Here is a 23416-nt window from a genome sequence, read left to right as displayed (position 1 = left end):
AGCCCTTGCTGCCGGCAGGTGCTTGCACTCTGCCCTCCTGGGGATCTGGCCCATCTTCTCTCTCAGGGAGCCACTGGGTTGGTGCCCTCTTGTGGTCCTCTGTGGTCAATTTGAGGACTCAGGTGAGAGCCACTGGATAGGAGAGCAGGCTTGGATGGGGAAGCCGGGGCATGAGGAGAGAGGTCTCAGGGTGAGGACGTTTTCCTAATACAGCACGTAAACAAACTCTGGATGATCAGACATTAATTACTATTAGACTTCATTATGAAATATTTCTTTAAAGTAAAAAGATAGTTGACTGAAAAAGAATTTATGACCCATGAAAGTTCCAAGCCGGCCTCAGCAACTTGGTGTGACCCTGTCTCCAATAAACAAAGCAGGCTGGGGATGTAGCTCAGTGGTGGAGCACCGTGAACTCCACCCCCAGGAACGTGTGATCCCCGTGAGAAGCAGCCAGCTTTCTTGGTATGTGAAGAACTGTTGTAAATCAGCAATCAAGTCATCTAATAACAAGTGAATACAGGACCCCAGCAGACTAGTTTCACACACAGAAACCTGTTAGGTCCATCAAAGATTTTGGACCTCATTTAAAGTAGGAAGGCAAATGGAGAAAATCAGGAAGTTAGATTTTGGACTGGGGGGTACCAGGGATTGAACTCGGGCGCACTGAGCTACTAAGCCACATCCCCAACCCTTTTTATATTTTATTTGAGCCTGGGCCTCACTAAGTTGCTGAGGCTGGCTTTAAACTTTCAATCCTCCTGCCACAGCCTTCTCTGAGTCTCTGGGATCACAAACTCGAACACCAGAACGACAACTTTTCTTTATTTTACGTGTGTGTGTGTGTGTGTGTGTGTGTGTGTGTCTGTCTGTCTGTCTGTCTTGCTTTCACTCGATCTTGCTCTCTCACTCACTCCCTCCCCTCCCCTCCGGCTATTATGCAGCAGTTTTTATAATGAGAAAACAGCTGCCTCTCCCTGTTTGCTCAGCACCTTGGTGTGGAAGTCCTTCCTGTTGAGTTCTCTGCTTGGTCATTGGGAGGATGGCCTTCTTCCCAGCCTCTTCTTTTCAACGCCCTTAATCTTTTCTACGAACAACCTGCTCTCCTTATTGCAGGTCTCCCTGCAGTTCCTCATGATCTCAGTGTAGACCGAGCCACTCTTTTTCAGCCATTAACTACCCTCGCCTTCATCATTACCAGAACTATAGTGCTCTAATTTTAATTTTATGCATGAGTCATTTTCTGAGTCCACCACCTGCTTCTTATTTTTTTGTTACTGAGGATTGAACCCAGGGTGCCTAACCACTGAGCCGCATCCCCATCCCCAGCCTTTTTATTTTTATTTTTTTTGTTTGGAGACATAGTGTCCCTAAGTTGCTGAGGCTGGCTTTGAACTTGTGCTCCTCCAGCCTCAGCCTCCTGAGTTGCTGGGAGAACAGTGTGCTCTGCTGCGCCCGCTCCACCTGCTTATTGAAGGACTGCCTTGTGATTTGAATGTGTATGGAGTTTTTTGCCTGAGACTTCCTTTCTGCGCATGTAAGTTGCAGAGTGGAGGTAGAAGCGGCAGTGCAGGGGCGGAGCTGGCTCTGGGCCCTGCTTTCTCAGGTGGCTCTGGAGAGAGCTGAAGAGGTGTGGAAGCCTTTTCTTTCCCGGGCCTCACTTTGTAACTGTGGTGCAGCTGTAGCTGGGTCCCGGTTTGGTGCTGTGATAACGCCTTGAACGGTGTTACGGACGTGAGTGAGGGACCTCGGTGGGGCGCGTGGCGCAGTTCCCCGCTGAGCTGCAGAGGTACAGTGCTGGGCCTGTGCGGAGGGGTCGTCGGTGCGCATTCGAGAAGAGGGCGATTCCACAGAGCCCGCTCTTCAGGCCGCAGCTTGGGGCGTGGCTTTCTGGAGCCCGTTGTGCAGGGACACAGGTGGGGATGCTGGCACGCGGAGGGCAGGTGCGGTGCAGTTGGGTCACGCCCAGTCTCGAGCACCCAGACTGGTGCTAGAGGGCCCCGCCGTTTCCGAGGCCGTGGGGTGGGTGGTGGTCCTCCTCCGTCTAGCTTTTTCAGACCCATCCTCCCGGAGGCGCCCTGAAGTGGTACTGTTTGCACATCTGCCCACAGCGATCGCTGTGGGCTTTGAAGACCCTAAAGCTCCTGCTGGGTCTACCAGCAACTCCTGCCAACAAGGGACAGCAGATTGTCTGCTCAGCAGGTCTGTTTTGTGTGTGCAATAATTATTAACTGGAGTATTCTGTGAAGCAGACACGCCTGAGTTCCCGAGAGAAGAGTTTACTATCAGAGCAAACAAAAAGTTATGCAAGAAAAGATTATAGACTGTAATGACATGTCTTTATGGGCACGTATCCTCTGGGAGTGGAGAAGAACAGGAGGGTACTTAAATAGAAGAAAGTGCTCATATCTGTTGTGATTTTAGGAAAACAAAAAAACAAATCCAAATCTGTTGGTGGCCCAATGACTGAGGAGGCTGAGGCAGGAGGATTGTAAGTTTGAGGCCAGGCTTGGCAATTTAGTGAGACCCCAATCAAATTAGCAAGAATCTGTCTCAAAATAAAAATCAAAGAGATCTGGGGATGTGGCTCAGTGGTTAAGCACCTCCAGATTCAGTCCTTGGTACCAAAAAAAATGAAAGAAAAAAAAAAAAAGCCAAATTAAATTCACCTCTTAAAATCTGGCCAGGGTGTCAGTTTCCAAGGGCTGCTGGAACAAATTCCTCCAGACTGGGTGGCCTGAAGCAACACAGTTGTCGCCTCAGTTGACAAGAGGACCCGCGCCTGGAGGGACTGCTGGAGAGTGGCCAGACCTCTCTCCTGGCCGGGTGCTGCCTCTGCTGCAGACTCCGGTCCTGGCCTCGCCTCGGCAGCTCTGCCTGGCTCTGCCTTCACCTTTCCAGTTTCCTAGTTCAGATCCACCTGGTCTCAAGACCAGTTCCTTGGTCACACCTGCGAGGACCTTCTCCCAAGCTGGGTCATGTGCTGGGGTTCTGGGAACCAGGTGGGGCGTGACACAGGATCAGCCTGTGGGCTCCCACCCCAAATCCAGCTGCCCCAGGGAAAGCACGGGCTCGTCTCCGCCAGCCACGCACTGGCAGTGCTTCGTGAGGAAAACGGAATTTCGAAGGTGAGCGTGATTTCTGGGATCACAAATGTGGAGGAGCAGAAGAGGGCCTTCTGGGTTTGAGGTGCTCGTAGTCTCTGCCGCGCCCCCCCCCTTCGCTGCGTGCACTGCATGGGCTTCAGGACGCGTCCCCTTGTCCCTCAACCTGCAGCCACCAGCTCGCTTCTGTTCCTGCGCTGGGTCACGCGTGGGGTTGTCCTGCTCGTGCGGTGCCGCCGCCCCTCGTTCCTTCTGACTCAGCCTGACCGGAGTTCCAGGCGGTCCTTGCAGTCTGAGGGGGAGAAGGGCCTCTGGCGCCGGTTGCTACAGAGCTTCCTGACGCTCCTGCAGCCTCGTGCGCTTCCTCTGGACGAGGCCCAGGAGCTGTGCTGCTCACGCGGCAGGTGGCTCTGAGGAGTGTGGACGGCCCTGGGCGGCGTGAGGCCTGTCGGGCCCTGGTGGCCGGCGGCCGAGGAACAGGTGCAGAGCTGGGCGGGCCTGCAGCTTCCCAGGTCCTCACAGGTGCTACGACGTCCAAGGCACGGCTGCCTCCCTCTCTGTCGGTAGATTAGCCCTGGTGATTCGTGTGGCTTCCAAAGTGCTGAGTTCTCTGTCCTTCCCACAGTAACACGGTCTTCATAGCTTTGGGGGTTATTTTCTGTGGTTGCCCGTTGCCCACCACCCCCTGCCCCCCTGTACTGGAGATGGAAGGCAGAAATGATGCACTGTTGAGCTACATCTCCTGCTCTGGGACTGACCTTGAACTTGTGATCCTCCTGCCTCAGCCCCGAGCGTCCTGAGGTTAGAGTGTGCCTCTGCACTTGTTTTTTCTTAACGTTTTGGGTCCTAGAGTTTGGTGCCCTGGATGTATTGGTGAGTGATAGATGTGGCAGAATCTAGCAGAAGACACAGCAGGGAGTTGAGGCTGCTATGGAGGATTTGAGCCCCTCTCTTCAGAAGTGGTGAGGAGTAAGTAATAAATTGAGTTTTCCCTTTTATGGTATGGGATTGAACCCAGGGTTGCTCTACCACTGGGCTGCACCCCCAACCCTTTTTATTTATTTTGAGACAAGGTTTTGCTAAGTTGCTGAGGCTGGCCTTCAACTTGCCTCCTGCCTCAGCATCCCAAGTCACTGGGATTAAAGGCATGTACCACTATGCCCAGCTCTAAATTGAGTTTTCAAATTCAGTAAAGGGTGCTGTCTACACAGAAGGTCGGGCAGTGGCTGTTGGGCACTGGTTTGATCCCTTGTACCTCTGCTCCGTAGCTGGGCATGAGATGTGGATGCTGGGGGAGAACCAAAGAGGAAATGGAAACCTTCTGATAACCGGGAGTCTGTTCCCTGGGAAGCCTTCCCAGTCTGGATAGGGATCACTGGAGTGGCAGAGTCGGCCTCGTCCAGTGGAGCACTCAGTGCCGTCTCCACGCAGCGCCTGTGCTGTGTGGCCCTCAGCCCGGAAGCGCCGCAGGGCATCCTGAGGCACGCTGTGCTCTCCCTGCCCGTGCACCGTGCTGCCTGGGAGGCCCGAGGTCGGGCTCCATCTGTACTGCATTCCCAAAGGGGCCCTGGTCACCGCATAGTGGGCCGAGGTTTTCAGCACTGTCCCTCCATTTCTCTCCAGGCGTGTGGGCCTCAGCGTGTCCCTAGCCACCATGTGCCACCAAGCAGTGCACTGTGGAGGAGCCAAGGGGCCCATCTCCTCTTCTAGTGAGTGTTTATCAGAAAGGCTGCCCTCTGACGCCCGCCAGCGTCAGTAGCAAGGCCCTGTGCCCTGGCCACTGTGGCCCTGGAAGGGAAGAGGCTCCATGGGCTCCTGGCAGTGGTCAAGGGTGCTTGTCCCACCGTCGGCTCTGTCAGCCGTTCTCCAAACCTGTGATCGTGGGCAGGTCACTTAGTCTGCTTCTCTGTGACCATGTTTCCTAATGCACAAGGCGGGGATGCGGAGCCCACGGCAGAGGTTGCCCTCCGTCTCCGCAGGTTATGCGTGCCTGTTTTGGCCAACCTCAGGTTGAGAACGCGTCCTTAGCAGAGGCAGCTGCACCAGGCGTGTGCAGCCTTTTTCTGGGCTGCTCCGACTGCTGTTCACACCGTGCTGTGTGAGGTGGTCTCTGTCCTCCGAAGGTGAGTTTGAGGGGACAGGAGGATGCGTGTAGGTTGTATGCAGATGTAAAGGGCTTGCGCGTTCTCAGGCTTGAGGCCTGGGGCTCCTGGAAGCCCCTTCAGATACTCAGTGGCTGACGTCCGTAGGAGAGTCCTGGTGTGCCGCACGTCCTGAGAGGGCTCACGGGCTCGCCACCCTCGGCTGGTTCCGGCCCGTCTCATCTCTAAGCACTGGTGCCTCTGAAGAGTGCAGAGCCAGCCTTGGGATCTCATGAGCCCAGGAGGGTTTTAGGTCTCTTTCAGCCACAGAGCTCAATGAGTTGGTCAGTCACCAGAAAGTCCTGGGACGTAGGTGGGTGCCTGCGAGCGTCAGGATTTCTCTCCGACGTCCTCTCGGCTGGGCCTTCTTGGGATGGGCTTCTCTGTAGGACCTGTGGGCTTTTCATCCAGTGCTGTCCACGGTCTCCTGGACTCCTCCTTGTGCTGAAAGGTTGGAGGTTGTTAACTCTGTTCTGCCTCATGGGCAGATACCTTGAGGCTGGCAGGTGACCGGGAGGGTCCAGCTGGCTCAGGGAAGTGCTCCCGCCTCACCTTCGGTGAATATGCACGTGGGAATGAGTGGGCTGGTGAGTTCCTTGTGGCCGAGGAGGACCCCAGCTTTAGAGGGGCGTTCACAGCGAGCATCAGTACCGGGAGGACCCCCTTTGCAAGCGACAGCCCTCCGTGAGTGGCCTGGACGGATGGCCCGTCGCCTTCCGCGACAGGCCCTGCTGGGCGCGACTGCTCAGGAGCAGGCTTCCTTGCCCAGTTCCCGGGCTGCAGCCGGGGTCGAGGTGCTGGCTCTGCCGTGCTGAGGCTGCACTCCGCTCCAGTGGCACCTGTTGCAGCGTCCTGTGGCGGGAGGGGCAGGAGGGTAAAAGGGGTGAACACTTTGTCCACCTGCGCTGGAAAGCAGAGGATGAGCCTCCAGTAGAGGATGAGCCTCCCCAGGGCCTCTCGCCCCTGAAAGGCCTCCTGCTAATCTTGGCTGGTGATCAGGCTTCAGTGTGAAGTCTGGCAACTCAGTGAGACCTTAGCCCTGACCTGTCCTCCTCCTAGATCTGTGATCACCCCGGTCTCTGGCTCCTTCATTTAGCTGGTGCTTAAGCTCTGGCTATCACGTTCTCCCAGCAGAAGGAGGGTCAGTTAATGAGTTAAGGCTTCCGGGAAGCTGCCGCGTAAGACTTCTGCTTATCTGCCTGACCAGAGCTTGCCCTGGCCGCCGGGAGCTGAGGGAGCTGGGAGGCTGACGCGGGAGTGGGACCTGGCGCACAGCCGGCCACCTCTGCCGAGCAGCTTGTACTAGAGTGGACTCCCTGGAGCCCAAGTCAAGGCTGATGGCCGGGAACAGGCAGCACAAACGGCGTTGACACTCCGGGCATTTTTGTCCTCTTTCGCTGCTGTGACCTAAAGACTGACGAGAACGATTTCAAGGAGGAAAAGTTTATTCGGGGCTCGTGGCTTCAGAGGCCCAGGTCCACAGACAGCAGGCTCCGTGGCCTGGTCCTGAGGGGCAGCCGCGTGTCATTGGAGGGCGTGGCGGGGGCGCCTGGCCCAGGCATGACTGAGCTGCCTGCCCCAAGGCATGTCCTGCTCATGCTTGTCACTGGTGATGAGTCTCAGCGTGAGGTTCGGTGACACCGTGAGACCCTGGCCCTAGCTTGGTTGGCTCCCTCGTCCTGGAATGGAGTGAAATGAAAAATGTCTCCCACCGCCAAGCAAGTCACTCTCCCGGTCCTCAGAGTTCCGTCTCCTTCCCAAGATCCCGTGTCGACCTCGCCTTGACTTTGGATCCAGAGCCAGCTCCCAGCCCCAGCAGACCTGCCTGCCCCTCTCAGAGCCAGACTGGCAAGGGCAGGATCATCGCAGATACACTGCAAAGCCAGCAGCGCCAGCCTGGCTGGGAGGGGCCCTGGCCGTCGGGCGTACCAGTCGTTCCCACCACGTGGGGCTAATAACCAAGTGAGGTCACTGAGCCCACTGTCAGCTTTGGCTCTAATAATAATGATTTTTAATTGTGGCAAAATACACATAATATAAAGTTTTCCCTAACTTCTTTTTTGTGGTACTGAGATTGAACTTGGGACACTACCAACTGAGCTACATCCCCAGCCCCTTTTTAGTTTTTATTTTAACAAAAAAAGAAAAAGAGTCACTTAATGACGAGGGTCTGAGCAGGCAGGCAACCAGAGGCCTTGAGCAGCAGAAAGCAGGAGCAGATGCCACCTTCACAGTGGGCTAGGGCTTGAAAGCACCACGGTATCACAGTCCAGTGCTGCAGGGCTCCACTTTGGACCCATTTAACACAGGGTCTCCCTAAGTTGCTGAGGCTGGCCTTGTACTCACGGTCCTCCTGCCTTAGCCTCCCTAGTCACTGGGATTGTGGTGTGGCCACCGCGCCTGGCTCATCTTGATGACTTCGAGGTGTGAATTTAGTGGTGTGAAGCACATTACCGTTGTAACTAGTCTCCAGGCCTCGTCTTGTGAATGGACACCAGCCAGCAGACACTTCCGAAACTCGCCTCCCCTCACTCCTGGCAGCCACGCCTCACTCTCTCTCTGATTTTGGCTGCTCTAGCCACCACCAAAGTGGAGCCCTGCAGCACTGGACTGTGATACCGTGGCGCTTTCAAGCCCTAGCCCACTGTGAAGGTGGCATCTGCTCCTGCTTTCAGCTGCTCAAGGCCTCTGGTTGCCTGCCTGCTCAGACCCTCGTCATTAAGTGACTCTTTTTTTTTTTTTTTTTGTACCGATGGATGGAGCCCAGGGGTGCTTAACCACTGAGTCGCCTCCTCAGCCCTTCTTATTTATTTTAGGACAGGGTCTCACTAAGTTGCTTTTAGAGCCTTGTTATGTTGTTGAGGCTGGCCTTGAACTTGCCGTCCTCCTGCCTCTGCCTCCTGAGTGGCTGGGGTTACAGGTGTGCACCAAAGCCCTGTTTCCATTTGAAGGGACGGGGTTTCAGGATTAGGGGAAAGGGATCTGAAGTGAAGGAGATAGCCAGGTGGGCATCAGGTAAAGACAGTCGCTGTTATGTCTGCTCGTTAGCCCAGGCTTAAAGCACAGGCCCCAGGTCATGCCTGGGCTAAGGAAACTGATCTGCAAATCAGGTGGGACAGCTCTTCTTCCTGCGTGTTTGGTGGTGGGATCACTGTTCATATCAGAGCATCTAACGTGTTTCAACGACAGACAGAACATGCCATGACTAGAATGACCATTTCATAACTGGCACCCTGAATCTCTCCATTTTTGTTCTCCAGACTTCTAGGTGCCCCCCGTGTTTTTTTTTTTTACGTTGGTGATTTGTAGTCCTACCCAATGGTAGGATTTGTTGTTACGTGTGCGGTCATATACACGATGTAACACTATTATTTGGCTGATAGCATTCCTCAGCACTTCCCCTTTCTCTCTTTACTCCTCCCCTGGTCCCTTTATCTACTCTGCTGTGTCCCTTGATTTTCATGAGGGACAACCCGTCCCCCCGCCCACGTTTTCTTGGATGCTTCATTAGTAGAGACTACAGGTGTATACTATTCTCCTGCAACCTTGGGACGTAAGAAACATGTGCCAGTTAGGAAAAGGGAGCCATTGACCTACAGATGTTTAAAAACTTGGTTTATTCTTGCTTTTAGATGAAAGTCACCTGCAAGTTTTACCTTCTGTGATTTTGGGGGTGGGGAGCAGGTCTGCAGTTTCAAAGCCAAAAGTAGTTTAAAATGCTCATCTGTGTTAAAATGCAAAAGTGTCACGCAAGCAAAGGAAATCACTCTCAATGATTAACAAATGGGACCAGATATTACTGTTCCTCCAAGATTCTTCTGTGGTTTGTACAACAGGACACATTGCGCAAGACAGTTGTATTTGCATAGGCTAGTGTAACAGGAGTGGCCTGTGGTTATGCCTGCACACTTTTATAAGAATTGTAACTTGAAAAAATGCCTCTAAGGTTGAATCCCAAATACCTCTAACTCTGCTGCTTTTCCATCCATTGTAATTAGGTCAACCAGTTCTATAGGGAGTCATGCGTTATGGCTTCTAGAGTTTTCCTAATATAGACGTTTTAAAGTTAAACTTTGTATCAAATGAAAGAAGAAGTGAGTTAGTGGATACAGTCCTTCAGGACCCTGTGGGATTACTTTTGTGGCCCTCCCTCTGCACACCCCTGCAGTGTGCGGGGGGCACGGGCAGCAGTGTGCATCCCCAGGCGCAGCACGGAGCCTGCAGGATGCTCACTGGGAGTTGGTGTCCAGGTGTTTGAGACGCCCTGGGTTCGGTGGGCATGGGTGGTGCTTGTGGAGAGGCCCTGGCTTTCTGCCGGGTGGTCCTGGCTAGGGATAGAGCACAAGCAGCCAGCAGAGGCAGAGCCAAGGCGCCACCCGGGCCTCGCTGGCTGGCTTCGCTGGCTGGCGGGGGCTTGCAGGCACGGGGGCCGAGGATGCCCCGCGGTACTCAGGCCCCTCATCCTGGGGTGTGGGCACACCCAGGGCACAAGCAGGTGGAGTCAGCCATTACTGTCCTGGGGTGGATTCGTGGAGATTTGTGGGAGAGGAGGCAGAGCTGCTGGCACTGCGGCATCCAAGGGCAGGGAGGAGAGGGCCAGCCTCTCAGCAGCTGCAGCTGGGCCTTGGGGCCTCCGCGCCTCCACGCCTCCACGAAGCTGGCCCTCCTGGGTGCTCTCTCCACCTGCAGGCTGCCCCCTCATCCTCCTGTGCTCTTTTCTCCTGCAGTCTTCGGTTTGTGCCAAGATCGTGCAACTCCTGGGGCAGAACGAGGTGGACTACCGCCAGAAGCAGGTGGTCATCCTGAGCCAGGACAGCTTCTACCGTGTCCTCACCTCGGACCAGAAGGCCAAAGCCCTGAAGGGCCAGTTCAATTTTGATCACCCGGGTGAGTCGGGAGGGGGAGGGAGGAGGTCCTGTGCTGCCAGGGGAGGGAGGGGCAGCAGGGACCTGAGGACTGTCCTGAGGGGCTGGAGCTTAAGGGGAGGAAGCGGTGTTGGCGCACTTGCTTCGCCCTGAATGGCATGCTGGGGATGCGAGAGCCTGGGCCTCGGGTGCGCCAGCCCTGAGTGACCCCACGGTGGGCCCTCATGCCACCGCTGAGCCACAGCAGCCTGCGCCGCCCCTTCCCCGGCCTGGCCCCTGGGCAAGCAGGTGCTCAACCCAGTGCGCACACAGGCTGAGGGCGGTGCCTGGGTGGTTTTGCACTTGGTGGTGGAGTCAGACCTAGGCACAGGCTTGTGGTGTCCCCTGGTCATTGGCCTCCTGGTGAGCATGGGCCAGTCCTAAGCCACAGCTGAACTAGCAGGAGGAGGAGTGGAGGCTAGGGAGGCTCTGCCAGAGGCCAGAGACCTGCTGCCAGCTCACGCGCCTGTGAGCTCTCATGTTCCCCTCAGGGCCCGTCCTGTGCACGGTCCTGGGAGAAACGAGCTGAAAGTCAGACCTGCTGACAGTCTGATCTCCTTCAGATGCCTTTGACAATGAACTCATCTTCAAGACTCTCAAAGAAATCACCGAAGGGAAGACGGTTCAGATCCCCGTGTACGACTTCGTCTCCCATTCTCGGTAAGTGGGCCACCCGCCACCCACAGCAGCCTGGGTCTGCGCTCTGACCTGTCCCCATCGACCCCTGCAGCTGCCAGTGGCGGGGCGGCACTGCCTTGTGTGCCCTGCGGCCTGGCTGGGGAGCCCGTGGCGTTTCCTGGAAAGATCTGGGCGGCATGCTCTGTGCTTGGAAGGGCAGGTTCATGGGTGCTGGGTGGCGCTGCACACGTGTTCTGGTCCCACATCCCGAGCTGTTCCTGGAACAGGATGTAAGAAAGGTGGAGGAAGGGCAGGAAGAACAAAGAGCCCTTCTTCTTGCTCTCCTGGTGACGTGGGATTGGGCCAGGCACAGGGCTGTGTGGGTTTGAGATGGCCAGGTGCGGATCTCGGGGTTGGCCGAGCACTCCGGGGGGTTCTCAGCCCAGGCCAAACAGTTCCCCCTGGGCAGGTGCTGGCTGGGTAGCGCGCCCTCCTCCCTCTGAGTGGTGGTGGGCTCCTGGGGAGGGTGTTCCCTCCTGCTGACCAGGCCCCAGGCACCTTCAGCCCGTTCATGACTCTTCTCTGCTCATTCTGACTCAGTTTTTGTTTTTGTTTTTTGTTTTGGTACCGGGGTTTGAACTCAGGGGCACTCAGTCACTGAGCCACGCCCCCAGCCCTTTTTTGTATTTTATGTAGAGACAGGGTCTCGCTGAGTTGCTTGCTGTTGCTGAGGCTGACCTTGAACTCTGGTTCCTCCCACCTCAGCCTCCCAAGCTGCTGGGATTTCAGGCGTGTGCCATGGTGCCTGGCTCTGACCCAGTTTTAACGTGAAAACTCTTGGGACTTCCTGGCCTCATGCTGACCTCCTGCAGGGTGCACTGCACAAGCATGGTTCCTCTGGGTTCTCGGCTTGTGGCTCCTTGGAGTTCTCAGCCTGGCTGTGTGTGCTCTGCCAGTATTTCATGCTTCCCTCCTGGCTCCCTTATCCCGTTCTTTCTTGAGTTGAAGTGTTGAGATGGGAAATTAGAACTTGTCTCTTACCAGCTGTCTCTGTGTATGACCCACTGCCTCCAAGCTCTGTGACTACATATCTCAGTCAACTCAGTGGGTACCTGGCCTGCAGCTCTCCCAGGTTCACAGGCGTGGCAAGGAACTGGTCAGAGGAAGAAGCCGGGAGGGCAGGTGTGGGGCTTGAGATGTAGGCGGGGCTGCTTTGCTACACCTCTTGTCCCTCACCAGCATCTCCTGAAGCACACCTCAGAAGACCAGGTGCCGCCGTGGGGGAGTGTCCAGCTCGGGACCCCAGTCGTCATGCCCGGGTCAGCCGGCGACCCTTGCAGATGATTCAGGAATAAAGGGGTTCAGGGTAGGAGTCGCAGCTGATTTGAATGTTGGGCTGGTAGGCGCAGCCAGGGTGTGAGGGCAAACCCCAGGGTTTAGCCTGACGTTGCAGCAGCACAGCAGGGCACTGTGTCCAGCTCCCAGCCCCAGGGACGCTGTGGAGTGTTCTCGGTGACCTGCCTCAGCACCGCGCTCCCCTGATCACTGTGGATTCTGCCTCATGGTCGCCTTCCTCGTGTTCATGGCAGAGAGCCTGCAACCACACCAGGTGGGCATCCTGGGCTGCCGTTCTGCCACGGAGGGGCGTGGCCAGCTGGTGCCCATGCCTGCCGTCCCTGGTTCAGGAGGAGGCAGTGCAGCCTGCTGCCCGAGCAAGGTCCTGCAGAGCGGGGGGCTGCACCTCCTGCGGTTGCCCAGAGCAGCCTGTGCGAGGCTGTGCTGTGGGGGGAGGTTGTCGGGAGGGACTTCCAAGGTGACAGTTGGAGAGCATGTCACAGATCCTACGGACAGTTCTGCAGGGATGGACGGCTGGGGAGCTGGAGGGAAGGGGTCTGTGTGGGTGCCCAGCAGCCAGGAGGCCTCAGATCCCAGTCGTGCAGGGTGTGGTGTTGGGGTCAGGAGCACGGACGTGCTAGCAGTGGGGAGCCACAGGCGCTCAGGTGTAGCCGCAGGAAGACCCTTCTGGAGCAGGAAGGGCCTTGGTGAGGCTGTCGAGGAAGAGGCCTGTGGAAGACCAAGGCAGTAGAGTGAGTGTCTTTTTTTTTCTCTTTTGGTACCAGGATTAACTCAGGGATGCTTAACTACTAAGCCACACCCCACCCCTTCTTAAATATTTTATTTAGAGACAGGATCATCTCATTGAGTTGCTTAGGGTCTTGCTAAGTTGCTGAGGCTGACTTTGAACCTGTGATCCTCCTGCCTCAGCCTCCTGAGCCGCTGGAATTTCAGGTGTGTGATGAGGAATGAGGTTTGTGATGGAGAGAGGCTGTGATCACTGCAGAGGAGAGGCAGTGGGGGAAGCTGGGTGTCTCCCCTTCAAGTTCCCGTGTGGACAGTGCAGCCTGCTGGAATGCCCGTGTAGATGCCATTTATTTAAAACCCTCTCTGGTGATGCACAGCCTCTCTGCTGAGAAACAGTTTCTGAGCCCAGCCACGCTGCCAGCTCTCAAGGACCACTTGGGGGCATCCCAACCCACCCAGAGGCCTTTGGGATGTGGAAGAGTTGGTCGCACTAGGAAGACATCTGTTTGCCCCCACCCTGTTGTCTCAGATGACCCAGCCATCTGGGTCTGTGTTTTCTGGACCATCGGGTCAGCCGCTCAGTCAGTGTTGTTTTTAGTCTGAGTCGCTTTGGAATTTCCCCCCTTGACCTGTGTGTGCACCAGGGAAATGATCGATCCTGACTTCTTAGGGCACAGCAAAGCGGGTAGTGGTCACCTCCTTCCTGGGAAACCACCTGTTCCTCCTGGTGTTTCTTGGGCACCCAGTCTGCCACCTGGTGTTGTGTACGGTGAGCCTGGCGCTGTTGTCCTCTGTCTCTCAGGTGAAGCCAGGGACCCCATGAGGCGGCTTCTCAGCAGAGCGCTCCCGCCTTCCCTCAGTGGGGGCGTCACCTGGATCTGCTCCTCGTGCTCCTCCCATCATCCCGCCTCTGAGCGCGGTGGCCGCGCCCTGTGGCCTGGTGGTGGCTATTCCTCCAGATTGTGTTTCTCAAAGCTGGCACCATGCCAGAAACACCTGGGGGCTTTTAAGCAACACTGGAGCTCTGCCTCCACCCCAGAGCCCTTACCTCGGGGATGTGGGGTGGGACAGGGACCAGGTGTGAGTATGGACCCCTCAGCCCCCCGACTCGATGAGCTCTTGAGTCGTGCCAGGGTTCTGGAGGCCCTCCAGCCTCACTGCTGGTCCTTTTCTCTGCTGGCTTCCACGTGCTATGTCCTGCCTCTCCGAAGCTGCCCCCGTGCCCTCGAGGAACCAGCGTTCACCGGGGGGGACCAGCAGCACCCTCGCAGGGGGCCCTTGCTGCTGGTCTCCCTGTGTTTGCACAGATACAACTGTTGCTTTAAGAACTTAAAAACATTTGTTTTATTTATTTAATTGATTATTTTTTTGAGAATTGAACTCAGGGCACTCTGCCACGGAGCCACATTCTTAAGCTTTTTATTTTTACTTTGAGACAGGGTCTCGCTAAGTTTTCTTAAGTTGCTGAGGCTGTCCTAGAACTTCCGATCCCCCTGCCTCGGCCTCTGAGTTGCTATTACAGTTGTGCCACTGCACCCGGCTGCTTGTCATGGAGAGTAGCAGACCTTGTGGAGGCAGTCACCCCTGCCTCTGGTGGCGTTGGCACGCGAGACCCAGGGCAAGGGGGCTGCTGGGTGAAGTGAGGGAGGCCACAGAGTAGGGAGGCGAGGTGGCCCCAGTCCTGCCTGGGAGAGCCCCTCCCTCCCCGTGCCCCAGGGGCCCACCCACCGGCTCTGAAAGCCAGGCTTCCTAAGCCTCTGCCCCGAGGGGCAGGTAGAGGCCGTGGTGACGTCCTGCTCTGTCCATAATGACGGGCCCTGGCCACCGCACTGGCTCCTGGAAGAGCTTTCAGGCAAGACAGACGGCCTTCACGCTGGTGCTTTCTCTTCCACCTCGTCTTTCCAGAGTCAGAGCCTCCAGCGGCCTCAGGCGTCGGGAGGGGTGGACATGTGAAGCCGAGGGCTTGCGTGCTGTGAAGCGCGGAGCATCCTTTTGTAGGCGTGGAGCGTTCCTGGACCCGCTTTGGAGAAGCCGGGAGTCGGATCTGCTGTCTGCCCTGGTCTCCACGCCACAGCGGGCTTCTTGTTCCGGGAGGAGGGTGTCTGCTCCATTCCTACCTTATGGCAAAAGCTGGTCACAGGCGTCCTTTTCCAGCCAAGTTCTGTCCGGGCCCTGTGGCCGTGATCCACGGCCTCCTGAAGCTCTGCGGGGCTGGAGGAGCCCTTGCGTCTGCCCCGCATCTGCGGAGGGCAGGGACTTGCCCGGGCTAGGGCTGCAGCTGTGCTCCCCCGCTGACCTCTTGTCGACTCTGCTTTGCAGGAAAGAGGAGACGGTCACAGTCTATCCTGCAGACGTGGTGCTTTTCGAAGGGATCCTGGCCTTCTATTCCCAGGAGGTCCGAGACCTGTTCCAGATGAAGCTTTTTGTGGATACAGATGCGGACACACGGCTTTCCCGAAGAGGTGTGCTTCGTAAGCCTCCAGTGGCCCTGTTGGTGGCTATCTTGGGGACAGGGGGCCTGGGAGCCCATGACTGACCCCCGCCACTCCTGAGTGGTCTGGGCCTTCCCAGGGCAGACATGTGTCCACATGGCCTAGCCTAGCTACATCAGTCCACCCCGCCGGATGTCCTGCCGCCCAAACGCCGGGTGACATTTGAGAAGGGGTTAGTCACTAACTGTTTTGGGTTAGATAGGCTGTGAGGTCACTGAGTTGAAATGAGACGTCCACATGCTGGTTGCACCAGGGAAGGTACTTAAACACCCAGTCCTTGTGGTCCCCAAGCCCCCCATTAGGACGCCTCGACTTTGGACCAGCTGTAGGCCATGGGGATGGAGAACTGTGCCCTCCGCTCTGGGCACCCATCCCACCACGGCTTCTCCAGCTCCGTCGTCTTTCCAGGCCATGCTGGGCGGTCCCGGCAGCCCCACAGCTGCCCCAGGCTGAGCCAAGCCTGTGCCCACTGCCAGAGGTGCAGAGGTCCCTCTGGTGGGAGCTGAGCTCGGGAGGACTGTTCCACTAGGAGGGACGGTCGGGGCCTCGATGCAGGGTCAGCGACGCAGGAAGGTGCCGGGCAGACAGATGCTGGCCTCTTCTGAGGGTAGACCGAGGGTCATAGGAGGAGACACTAGAAAGTAGCTGGGCCACTGTGGCCCTGGGACTTCCAGTTTGGCTCCACAGGCAAGGAGCCGGGAGCGGAGTGCTCTTCATTCTGACAGGACACGTAGGCGCGGGCAGTGGGCAGCCTGGGGAGGCCGGGGGAGACCACCCGCGGATCTGGACCTGAGGCAGGCTGTCACGCTTAGGTGGTGGGAAGCGGCAAGAGCAGGTAAGGTTTGGGGTGGCACTGGACGGAGGTGGCAGGGAGTGAAAAGTGACTTAAGGTCCGCGTCCCTGTGGTGGGCAAGGGGACTCCCAGGTCGGCTCCTCTGCCAGAGTGGTCTGACCTCAGATCCTGGGTGCGGTCTTGCTCCTGGGCCCAGCCTGCTTGCATCTGACGCGGTCTCTGGTTGCCAGAGCTGTGGGAGCCACCGGATGGTGGGGAGACACGTCCTGGGCCTGCCCTTCCGCCAAGCAGTGCCTCCAAGTGGTTGGAGTCCACTCCACGCCCAGCAGGGAGGGCGCAGGGATGCCAGGCGAGGAGCGGAGAGTGGCCGTGCTTGGTCTCAGCAGAGCCCTGCTCCCCTCTGACTTGGCAGCTCTTGGGACACCCCAGGCTTTGGGTGTCCTTGTGGGGACTGTGGGACAGACCTGCTCTCAGCAGCACAGGTCTGCTGGGTAGGGTCGTGTGGGCTCTGGGGTGGGTACCGGAGCCCACGCACACACCCCCTCCCTCGCCCTTGCCCCGAGCGCAGGGCCCACCCCGCTTGCTTGCGGGTGCTCCCGCTGGGATCAGGGGCTGCCCGGGGTGTTGAGCAGGACAGGTGGAGTCGGGCGAAGAGCATGAGATCCTGGGCTCCCCATCGCCCTGGGCAAAGGTGCTTCACTTCCTTGTAGCTCATCTTCCTGTTGGAGGATCATCTCGGAACGGGCACCCCGGGTATCGTGGGGTTAGTGGTCTTTGGGGTCGGCCCGTGGTGTGGTCATTGAGGCCTGTGTGGCAGATAGAAGCCCCTTCTGTTGGGGTGGCTGGGGCGCCTTCCCTGGGTTCTCTGTAGGACTGCTGGGGCCACGTCCCAGGAGTTGGCACCGGGCTGATGCAGGCACTGCTGGGGCGTCACAGCCTGGGCCGGGGTGTGGGGGAGGGAAGCGCGAGAGGATGCCCCGGAGGTGGGGGCCCCGCGCGGGCGGCCAGGCCCTGATCCCAGCGGGCCCCACGCTGTGGGCTGAGTGCTCCTGTTCCTTTCTTGGCATGGGGTCCCCGCGTGGAGCGGGGACCCTGTCTTGCTGGGGCCTCTTGGGTCCAGTTCTGCTGACCCGTGCACCCTGGTGCTGTGGTCACCTACTGTCGAGGCCACGTCCTTACCTGGTGGGCCTGCTCCACGCTCTACCTGAGCCTCCATTCTCTCTACACTTGCGACACAGGGAGATCTAGCAGGTCCTTGGTGGGGTGCAGGGTGCTGAGGGAGAGGGAGGGATGGGCAGGAGCCACTGTGGGGCTTGAGCATTCCGACGCGTGGTGGTGCCCACCTCCTCGCCACACCCTCTGGGCATGCGACCTCCCATTCTGAGTCGACCCTGGTGGGGTTCTGCCTTGGAGTGGTGCAGTCTTGGGAGCCGGAATCCCCCACTCAGGACGTGGCTTCAGGTGCTCCGAGCACAGGCCCGGGAGCACGTGGCAGGGCCAGCATGGCGGCCTCTGCCCCTCCTCTGCTGCCTGGCTCCCTGGGCCTGGTTCATCGAGGGTCGGGAGGCAGGGGCCTTGGTATGTGCAGTCTGTTCTTTCAGTATAGGGAGACACAGCTCCTCAGCCACTTGGTGACATGAGCCAACGTGACCGTCGAGGAATTGTCCGTACTGCGGTTCTTCCTAGATCTTGCTCTTGGCTTGGGAGGCCAGGAAGAGCACCGCTAGGTTTGAAGGCTGGAGTGAGAAGGCCAGGCAGGGGTCATGGTAGACTTGCCATTTCCTGCCCTTTACCCTGTCCTCTCAAAGGGCCTGTCCTGGCCCAGCAAATGTGTGGTGTCCAGACTGTGGATGGCCCTGGTTGTGAGTCCCAGGAGTTTCCAGTTTGTGCCGAGACCTTGCTCTGACTCAGCCCTGTTGTGTTCCTGCTCAGACCGTGTCAAGGAGCGGGGCTTCTCGTTGCAGTGGGTGTGGCCCGCAGGTCTCTGGCTTAGGTGCTGGCCCGGGTTGAGGGCTCTTGGGAGCAGAGGTGGGTGGCGTCTTCTGGTTGGCACGGTCCCCATGTCAGGACAGCTTTCTGGCCCCCGTCCTGTGGCATGACTCCTCCCTCCCCTCCCGGTCCCTCCCTCTTCACTGTGGATGTGCGCTGTGTAGGTTTACGGTGACTGTCCCCCACACCTCTTCCTGCATGACCAGCTGTTTCTCTCAGCCCAGCAGATGAGTGTCCAGGTCTGCAGGACGCAGGGAGCCCAGGACCCGGCAGAGGGCAGTGTGTCCTGGCCATGCCGGCGGACAGAGCTTCCCACAGTGCGGAAGACGCGTGTGTCCTGTATTGCTAAACAAAGCCAGCCTCGGGGCTGGCGGGAAGCCCAGCCGCCCGGGTGTGAGGTGCTTGTTCTCTTCCAGCTCCGATGCCCCTTTGATCTGGCTTCCTTTTTCTGTGGGCTTTGTCCGGGGACGTGTGGAGGGCTGGAGGCCTCTGGCTGCAGGTTTTGGCCCCGTTGAAGTCATCACTGTGCGTGCCGAGCGCCAAGGATCTGAGGCAGGGGCCACGTGGCAGTGCCTCTGTTCCTCCCCGGCCAAGTCTGCCCAGCAGACCCTCTGGGGCAGCCGGAGCAGGGGCCGTGTTGCAAGGTGGGAGAGAGCCGTTCCCTGGCAGGTGGTGGCCAGGCCGTGTGGACAGGCAGATGGGTATGAGGAAGGTCCTGGCAGGTGGGGGCCAGCGGACCGTGCACGACCAGGACTGGCCTAAAGCCAGATGCCCGGCCTGGGTCGGCTCTGGGAGGCCGTTTCCCCGTCCTCCGAGGGACGGGAGCCGCAGCACCGCCCTCCTTCCTGGCCACCTGCGAGTGGAGCGAGAGCCGCGGTTTAGCCCTGAGGTTCACTCTCAGATCCTGCCCTGCTGTCTGGTGCGTCTCCCCCTCACGCGAGCCATTACCCGAGACACGGTTCAGAGGGGCTGGGGGCCTTTGCAGATGGTGGTGGGTGGGTGGCAAGCTCGGGGCCGGGCCAGAAGACGTAGCAGGTGGGCAGCAGGATCCCGGGCTACCCCAGTGGTGAGGGAGGGACTCTTGCAGGCGTACGACCCACGGAGCCTGATGCTCGGAGGTCAGGTGCAGTGGCAGAGCCAGGGCGATCAGCCCCCTTTCCATTTTTGACAAAAGACTTAATTGACAAAAGTGGTGAAAGTCCCTGAATAAAACAGAGCAGGAGAGGACAGTGGCAGAAGAGTCTGGGGCCACCTGGGCTGCTGCTCTGCTCTGGCCACTGTGTCCTAGTTCACTGTCCTCTCAGTAAGGATCCTTGAGTGTGCAGACCTGTGCTGCTGGTGAGCAGGGCCTCCCTGCCCCAGTGGCCTGGGGAGCCTGAGATGAGCCACCTGGACTTCCGGACAGGGCCAGTGGCAGGGTGGCGCGCAGCCACCCCTGCCTGAACCCAGGCTGCCCGTTGCCCTGGCCCTCCAGGCCGTCTGGGCACGTGGTCACATTGGAGTTTGGTTGGCCAGCTGTGAGCTGAAGCAGGCGTCTGCCGGCTCTGGGCGGGACGTCTTCTGTTCCCCAGCTGAGGAAGTAAGACTTGGGTGGGTGACTTGTTCCTCGAAGCTCCTGCCCTGCCCTTGCCGGCCTCCGAGGAACCCTCTTCTGATTAGCAGGGGTGACGGAGTCCAGGGCCTGCTCCCCGCGGGCGCGTCTGGCGGCGCCCACGCCGTTTTCTTGAGTCTTGTTTTCTTCTCTTACAGTTCTGAGGGACATCAGCGAGAGAGGGAGGGACCTTGAGCAGATTTTGTCTCAGTACATTACATTCGTCAAGCCTGCCTTTGAGGAATTCTGCTTGCCAGTGAGTTGCGTTTTGGCTTGTCTTTGTTGAACCTAGAACTTAATTTCGTGGTACACATAAAGGTACGTAAGTTGCTGGAGTCCCCAGCTCGAGTCCCCTCCTCTCGCCAAGAGTCTCTGCCCTGCGGTCCCAAGAGAGGGCGCCCGGGGTGCTTGGTGTCCTGCCGTTCTTCCTCGGGGAGCCCTTGAGGGCCGGGCCAGGCCTCATGCTGGCTCTGTAGTTCAGCAAGTTCTGCATTTCCTGCTTGGTGGTATGGCTGTGCCCGGCCCAGGCATGGCCCTTGGCAGGACGTCGGGTGGCCCCCTTGGTCTCCTCCTCCACCTGGGCGAGCGCCCCAGGGCAGACGCATGCTGTCCTGCAGCAGGTGACCCCACTCCCTCCTGGCGTGCGCTCTCCAGCCCTCCCAGGCAGCTGGGAGCGCTGAGGTGAGACCATGGAGACAAGGGCGTCCAGGACCTTGGTAAGCCAGCCCTCAGCCCGGGGACACCCTCTGCTTCCTGGGGAGGCCAGTGGAGCCTCCGGAAAGCCTGCTGGAGACCAGAGGTGTGTGGTGGAGGAAGGACGTGACAGCTGGTGTGGGACGGGAGCCTGTGACAGGGGCCTGCACCCGTCATCGCTTCTTCCCCCAGGTGACCTCACCGCGGCCCAGCCCCTTGTTATCCAAATCAAGCTCCCAGGGAGGGCAGGGAGGCTGGCCAGTGAGGGCTCCTGCGGACTACAGGCTGGGAAGGCCTTGAGCACAGGTGCAGAGCAGGACTGGGCGTGGGATTTCTCTGCTCACCCCAGTGATCAGCTTCTCGCTCCTGGAAAACTACGTTCCCAACCTCTTTCTTTCTTTAAGTCTGTTAGCAGGCTGTCCATCAAGCCAGACTTGACTTTGGTTCCTAGCCAGGCATAGGTGCACTTTCCCCAAGCTGGCCTGAGTAGCCGTGACACCTGTCTGAGGGGACACTGGAGCTGTGCAAAGCTCTGTGGCCATTCAGCTGCCCAAGGCCCTTGTGCTGTTAATAACAGGACAAGGACCCAGAGTTACTTCATTATCAGACATCATTTGCCACTTCACCTGGTTGTAGTGGAGTGGAAGATTCTAGACAAAAGCTTTTCGGGTTGTTTCTGCTTATTCCCACTGTCCAGCCACTCTTTGCTCAGGAAAAGACCAACTCATTCCTCCACAAGCCAGGGACTCAGACCTGATCGATGTCCACCAAGTCTGCGTTGGGGTGGGCCTGGCAGAGGTGTGCGTCTGCAGGTGGCCTGGAAGCTCATGGTGAGGGAGCTCACACAGCAGGCTCAGGAGTGCGTCCAGAGTCCCAGTGAATTGAAACACACACACAGGAGTGTGTCTGCCGTGGCTTCACTTCACAGTGCAGTCATGAAGCCAGCTCTGTCCACCATTGGTGGGGCCAGGGAAACGGGGTGCTGGGGGCCTTTTCTGGCTTTTCCTGGCCAGGATGAATTGTGACCTGCAGACTGTGTCAGAGTTCAGGTGGACTTGACCCCTCACGAGCCTAGGTTGTTCTAGTTCATGACTTTCCTAGTGTTGGAGAACTTTCCTAGTGTTAGTGTTTGATGTCCAAGTTCTGAAGGCTGGTGGGGCTAGGAACAGGAGCTAAGAAGCCATCTGCTCTACTATAATACGACGAGACGAGGTAGATACAGGTCCTGGTGCACAAAGAGAAGTTGAGCCATGAGTTGGTTTGAGTTAGTAGCTTGGTCAGGACCAGCGCCTCACTGACACAGGAACACCCTCCATCTTTGTTCTGTTGACCCTGCCCACTCCCTTCCTCCCTGGCTCTGAGGAAGGTGGACCCTCCCCATGTTCCTCGGGAGGGGCTGGATCACTTTGCCCTGAGCCCCTCTGTTAACACGTTCTGCACGTCTCTCTCCACAGACAAAGAAGTATGCCGATGTGATAATTCCTAGAGGTGCAGACAATCTCGGTGAGTCCCCGTGGGGCACGCTGCCAGCCACGGGCCGGGCAGGATGCGGCAGCAGTGGCTTGCTCTCTGCATCCCTGCCTTGGGATCAGGGCCTGGGTGGTGTTCAGGTGGGGAGGGCAGGCACTGGCTGTGCCCTTGGCAGGCTGGGGCCTTCTGCTGTTGTTGCCCAGGGTGGCCCCTGCGTGCCTTGCCACCAGGCAGCACAGCAGGCCTCCTCCTCAGAGTGACGTAGAACACCTGCCGTCACAGGGCCCTCCAGGACACAGCCGGGTGGCCCTCTGCTTATGCGCCAGCCCATCTCCAGATTTGACGTTTGTGGCAGAGTCTACCTGTAAGACAGGACCCTGCCTTCTTTCCCCTTTATTATCATTTCATTTTTCCTCCACTTAAACATTTATTGCCAGGTGCCGTGGTGGGCGTCTGCAGTCCCAGGGACGTGGGAGACCAAGGCAGGAGGATTGCAAGTTCCAGGCCAGTCTGGGCAGCTTCGCGAGACCCTGCCCGAGAATTAAAACAAAACAACAAAGTACTGGTGGTGCCCGTTAGTGTCAGAGTGCTTGGTTCACACGTGGGAGGCCCTGGGTTCAGTCCCTAGCAACACATATGAGCACACGCGTGTGCACACGCACACACACGCACACACGGCTGAGTTGCTTGGGAATTTTTAAGCAGTACTGGGGATTGCACCCCAGGCCCCCTGCATGCTTTGCAAGCAAGTGCTCCACCTCTGAGCTGCACCCCAGCTCCACCTCCACCCCCTAAAAATTCTGAGACAGGGTCTCACTGAGTTGCCCAGGCTGGCCTCGAATTTGTGATGTTCCTTTCTCAGCTTCTCAGTAGCTGGGCTTTTTCGTTGCTATGACCAAAACACCTAACAAGAACAACATAAAGGAGGGAAAGTTTACTTTGGCTCATGGTTTCAGAGGTTCAGTCCATGGTCAGCTGATGCCATTGCTGTGGGCCGAAGGTGGGCAGAACATCATGGCAGAAGGGCATAGCAGAAGAAAGCAGCTTGGGATAAGGCAGCAGGAAGCAGAGAGAACTCTGCTCACCACAGACGAAATATAAACCCCAAAAGATTAACCCACCGGCTAGGCTAAGGTCCTCATAGCCCAGTCGTTCATCTCTAAGCTTTCCTGAATCATCTCAAGGCTTTGGGGGAGACCACATACCCAATCACAGCTCTGGATTGGCAGGCGTGGGCCACCATGCCTGGCACCGCCACGTGGTGGAGAGTAAGGGCATTCTCGCCACGAGCACAGTGCAGTCATTGAATTCAGGAGCAGCAACATTGACGTGGTCTCTAGCCAGCAGAGGCCCCTCAGCCTGTCTCTGGTCTTCACGGCAGTGACGGTGGTGGGTGCAGGCCTGCTGGGGTGCGGGTGGCCCTCCGCTGGGGTCATCCATTGTTGCCGATGACTGGATTAGCTAGCACAGTCTGTCGGGCCGAGGAGCGGACCAGCTGAGTGCATGTCGCGTCAGGAGCACCCATGTCTCCTCTGTGCT

At 57.9% G+C, this 23416-nt stretch overlaps 1 protein-coding gene across 1 annotated transcript in view; it reads left to right on the top strand.

The window, feature by feature from the left end:
* Uck2 (uridine-cytidine kinase 2) overlaps positions 1–23416 on the top strand; it is a 61318-nt gene that overhangs the window by 34308 nt on the left and 3594 nt on the right. Inside the window, exons 2-6 of the mRNA XM_047521381.1 lie at positions 9973–10132; positions 10713–10809; positions 15169–15311; positions 19873–19970; positions 21862–21910. Coding sequence (XP_047377337.1) covers positions 9973–10132; positions 10713–10809; positions 15169–15311; positions 19873–19970; positions 21862–21910 — 547 coding nt within the window. The remainder of the gene's footprint in view (positions 1–9972; positions 10133–10712; positions 10810–15168; positions 15312–19872; positions 19971–21861; positions 21911–23416) is intronic.

Source organism: Sciurus carolinensis, chromosome 12, assembly GCF_902686445.1.
Source record: "Sciurus carolinensis chromosome 12, mSciCar1.2, whole genome shotgun sequence".
Taxonomy (NCBI): domain Eukaryota; kingdom Metazoa; phylum Chordata; class Mammalia; order Rodentia; family Sciuridae; genus Sciurus; species Sciurus carolinensis.
Note: the sequence above shows the minus strand (reverse complement) of the source record. Positions and strands in the feature narration are given on the sequence as shown.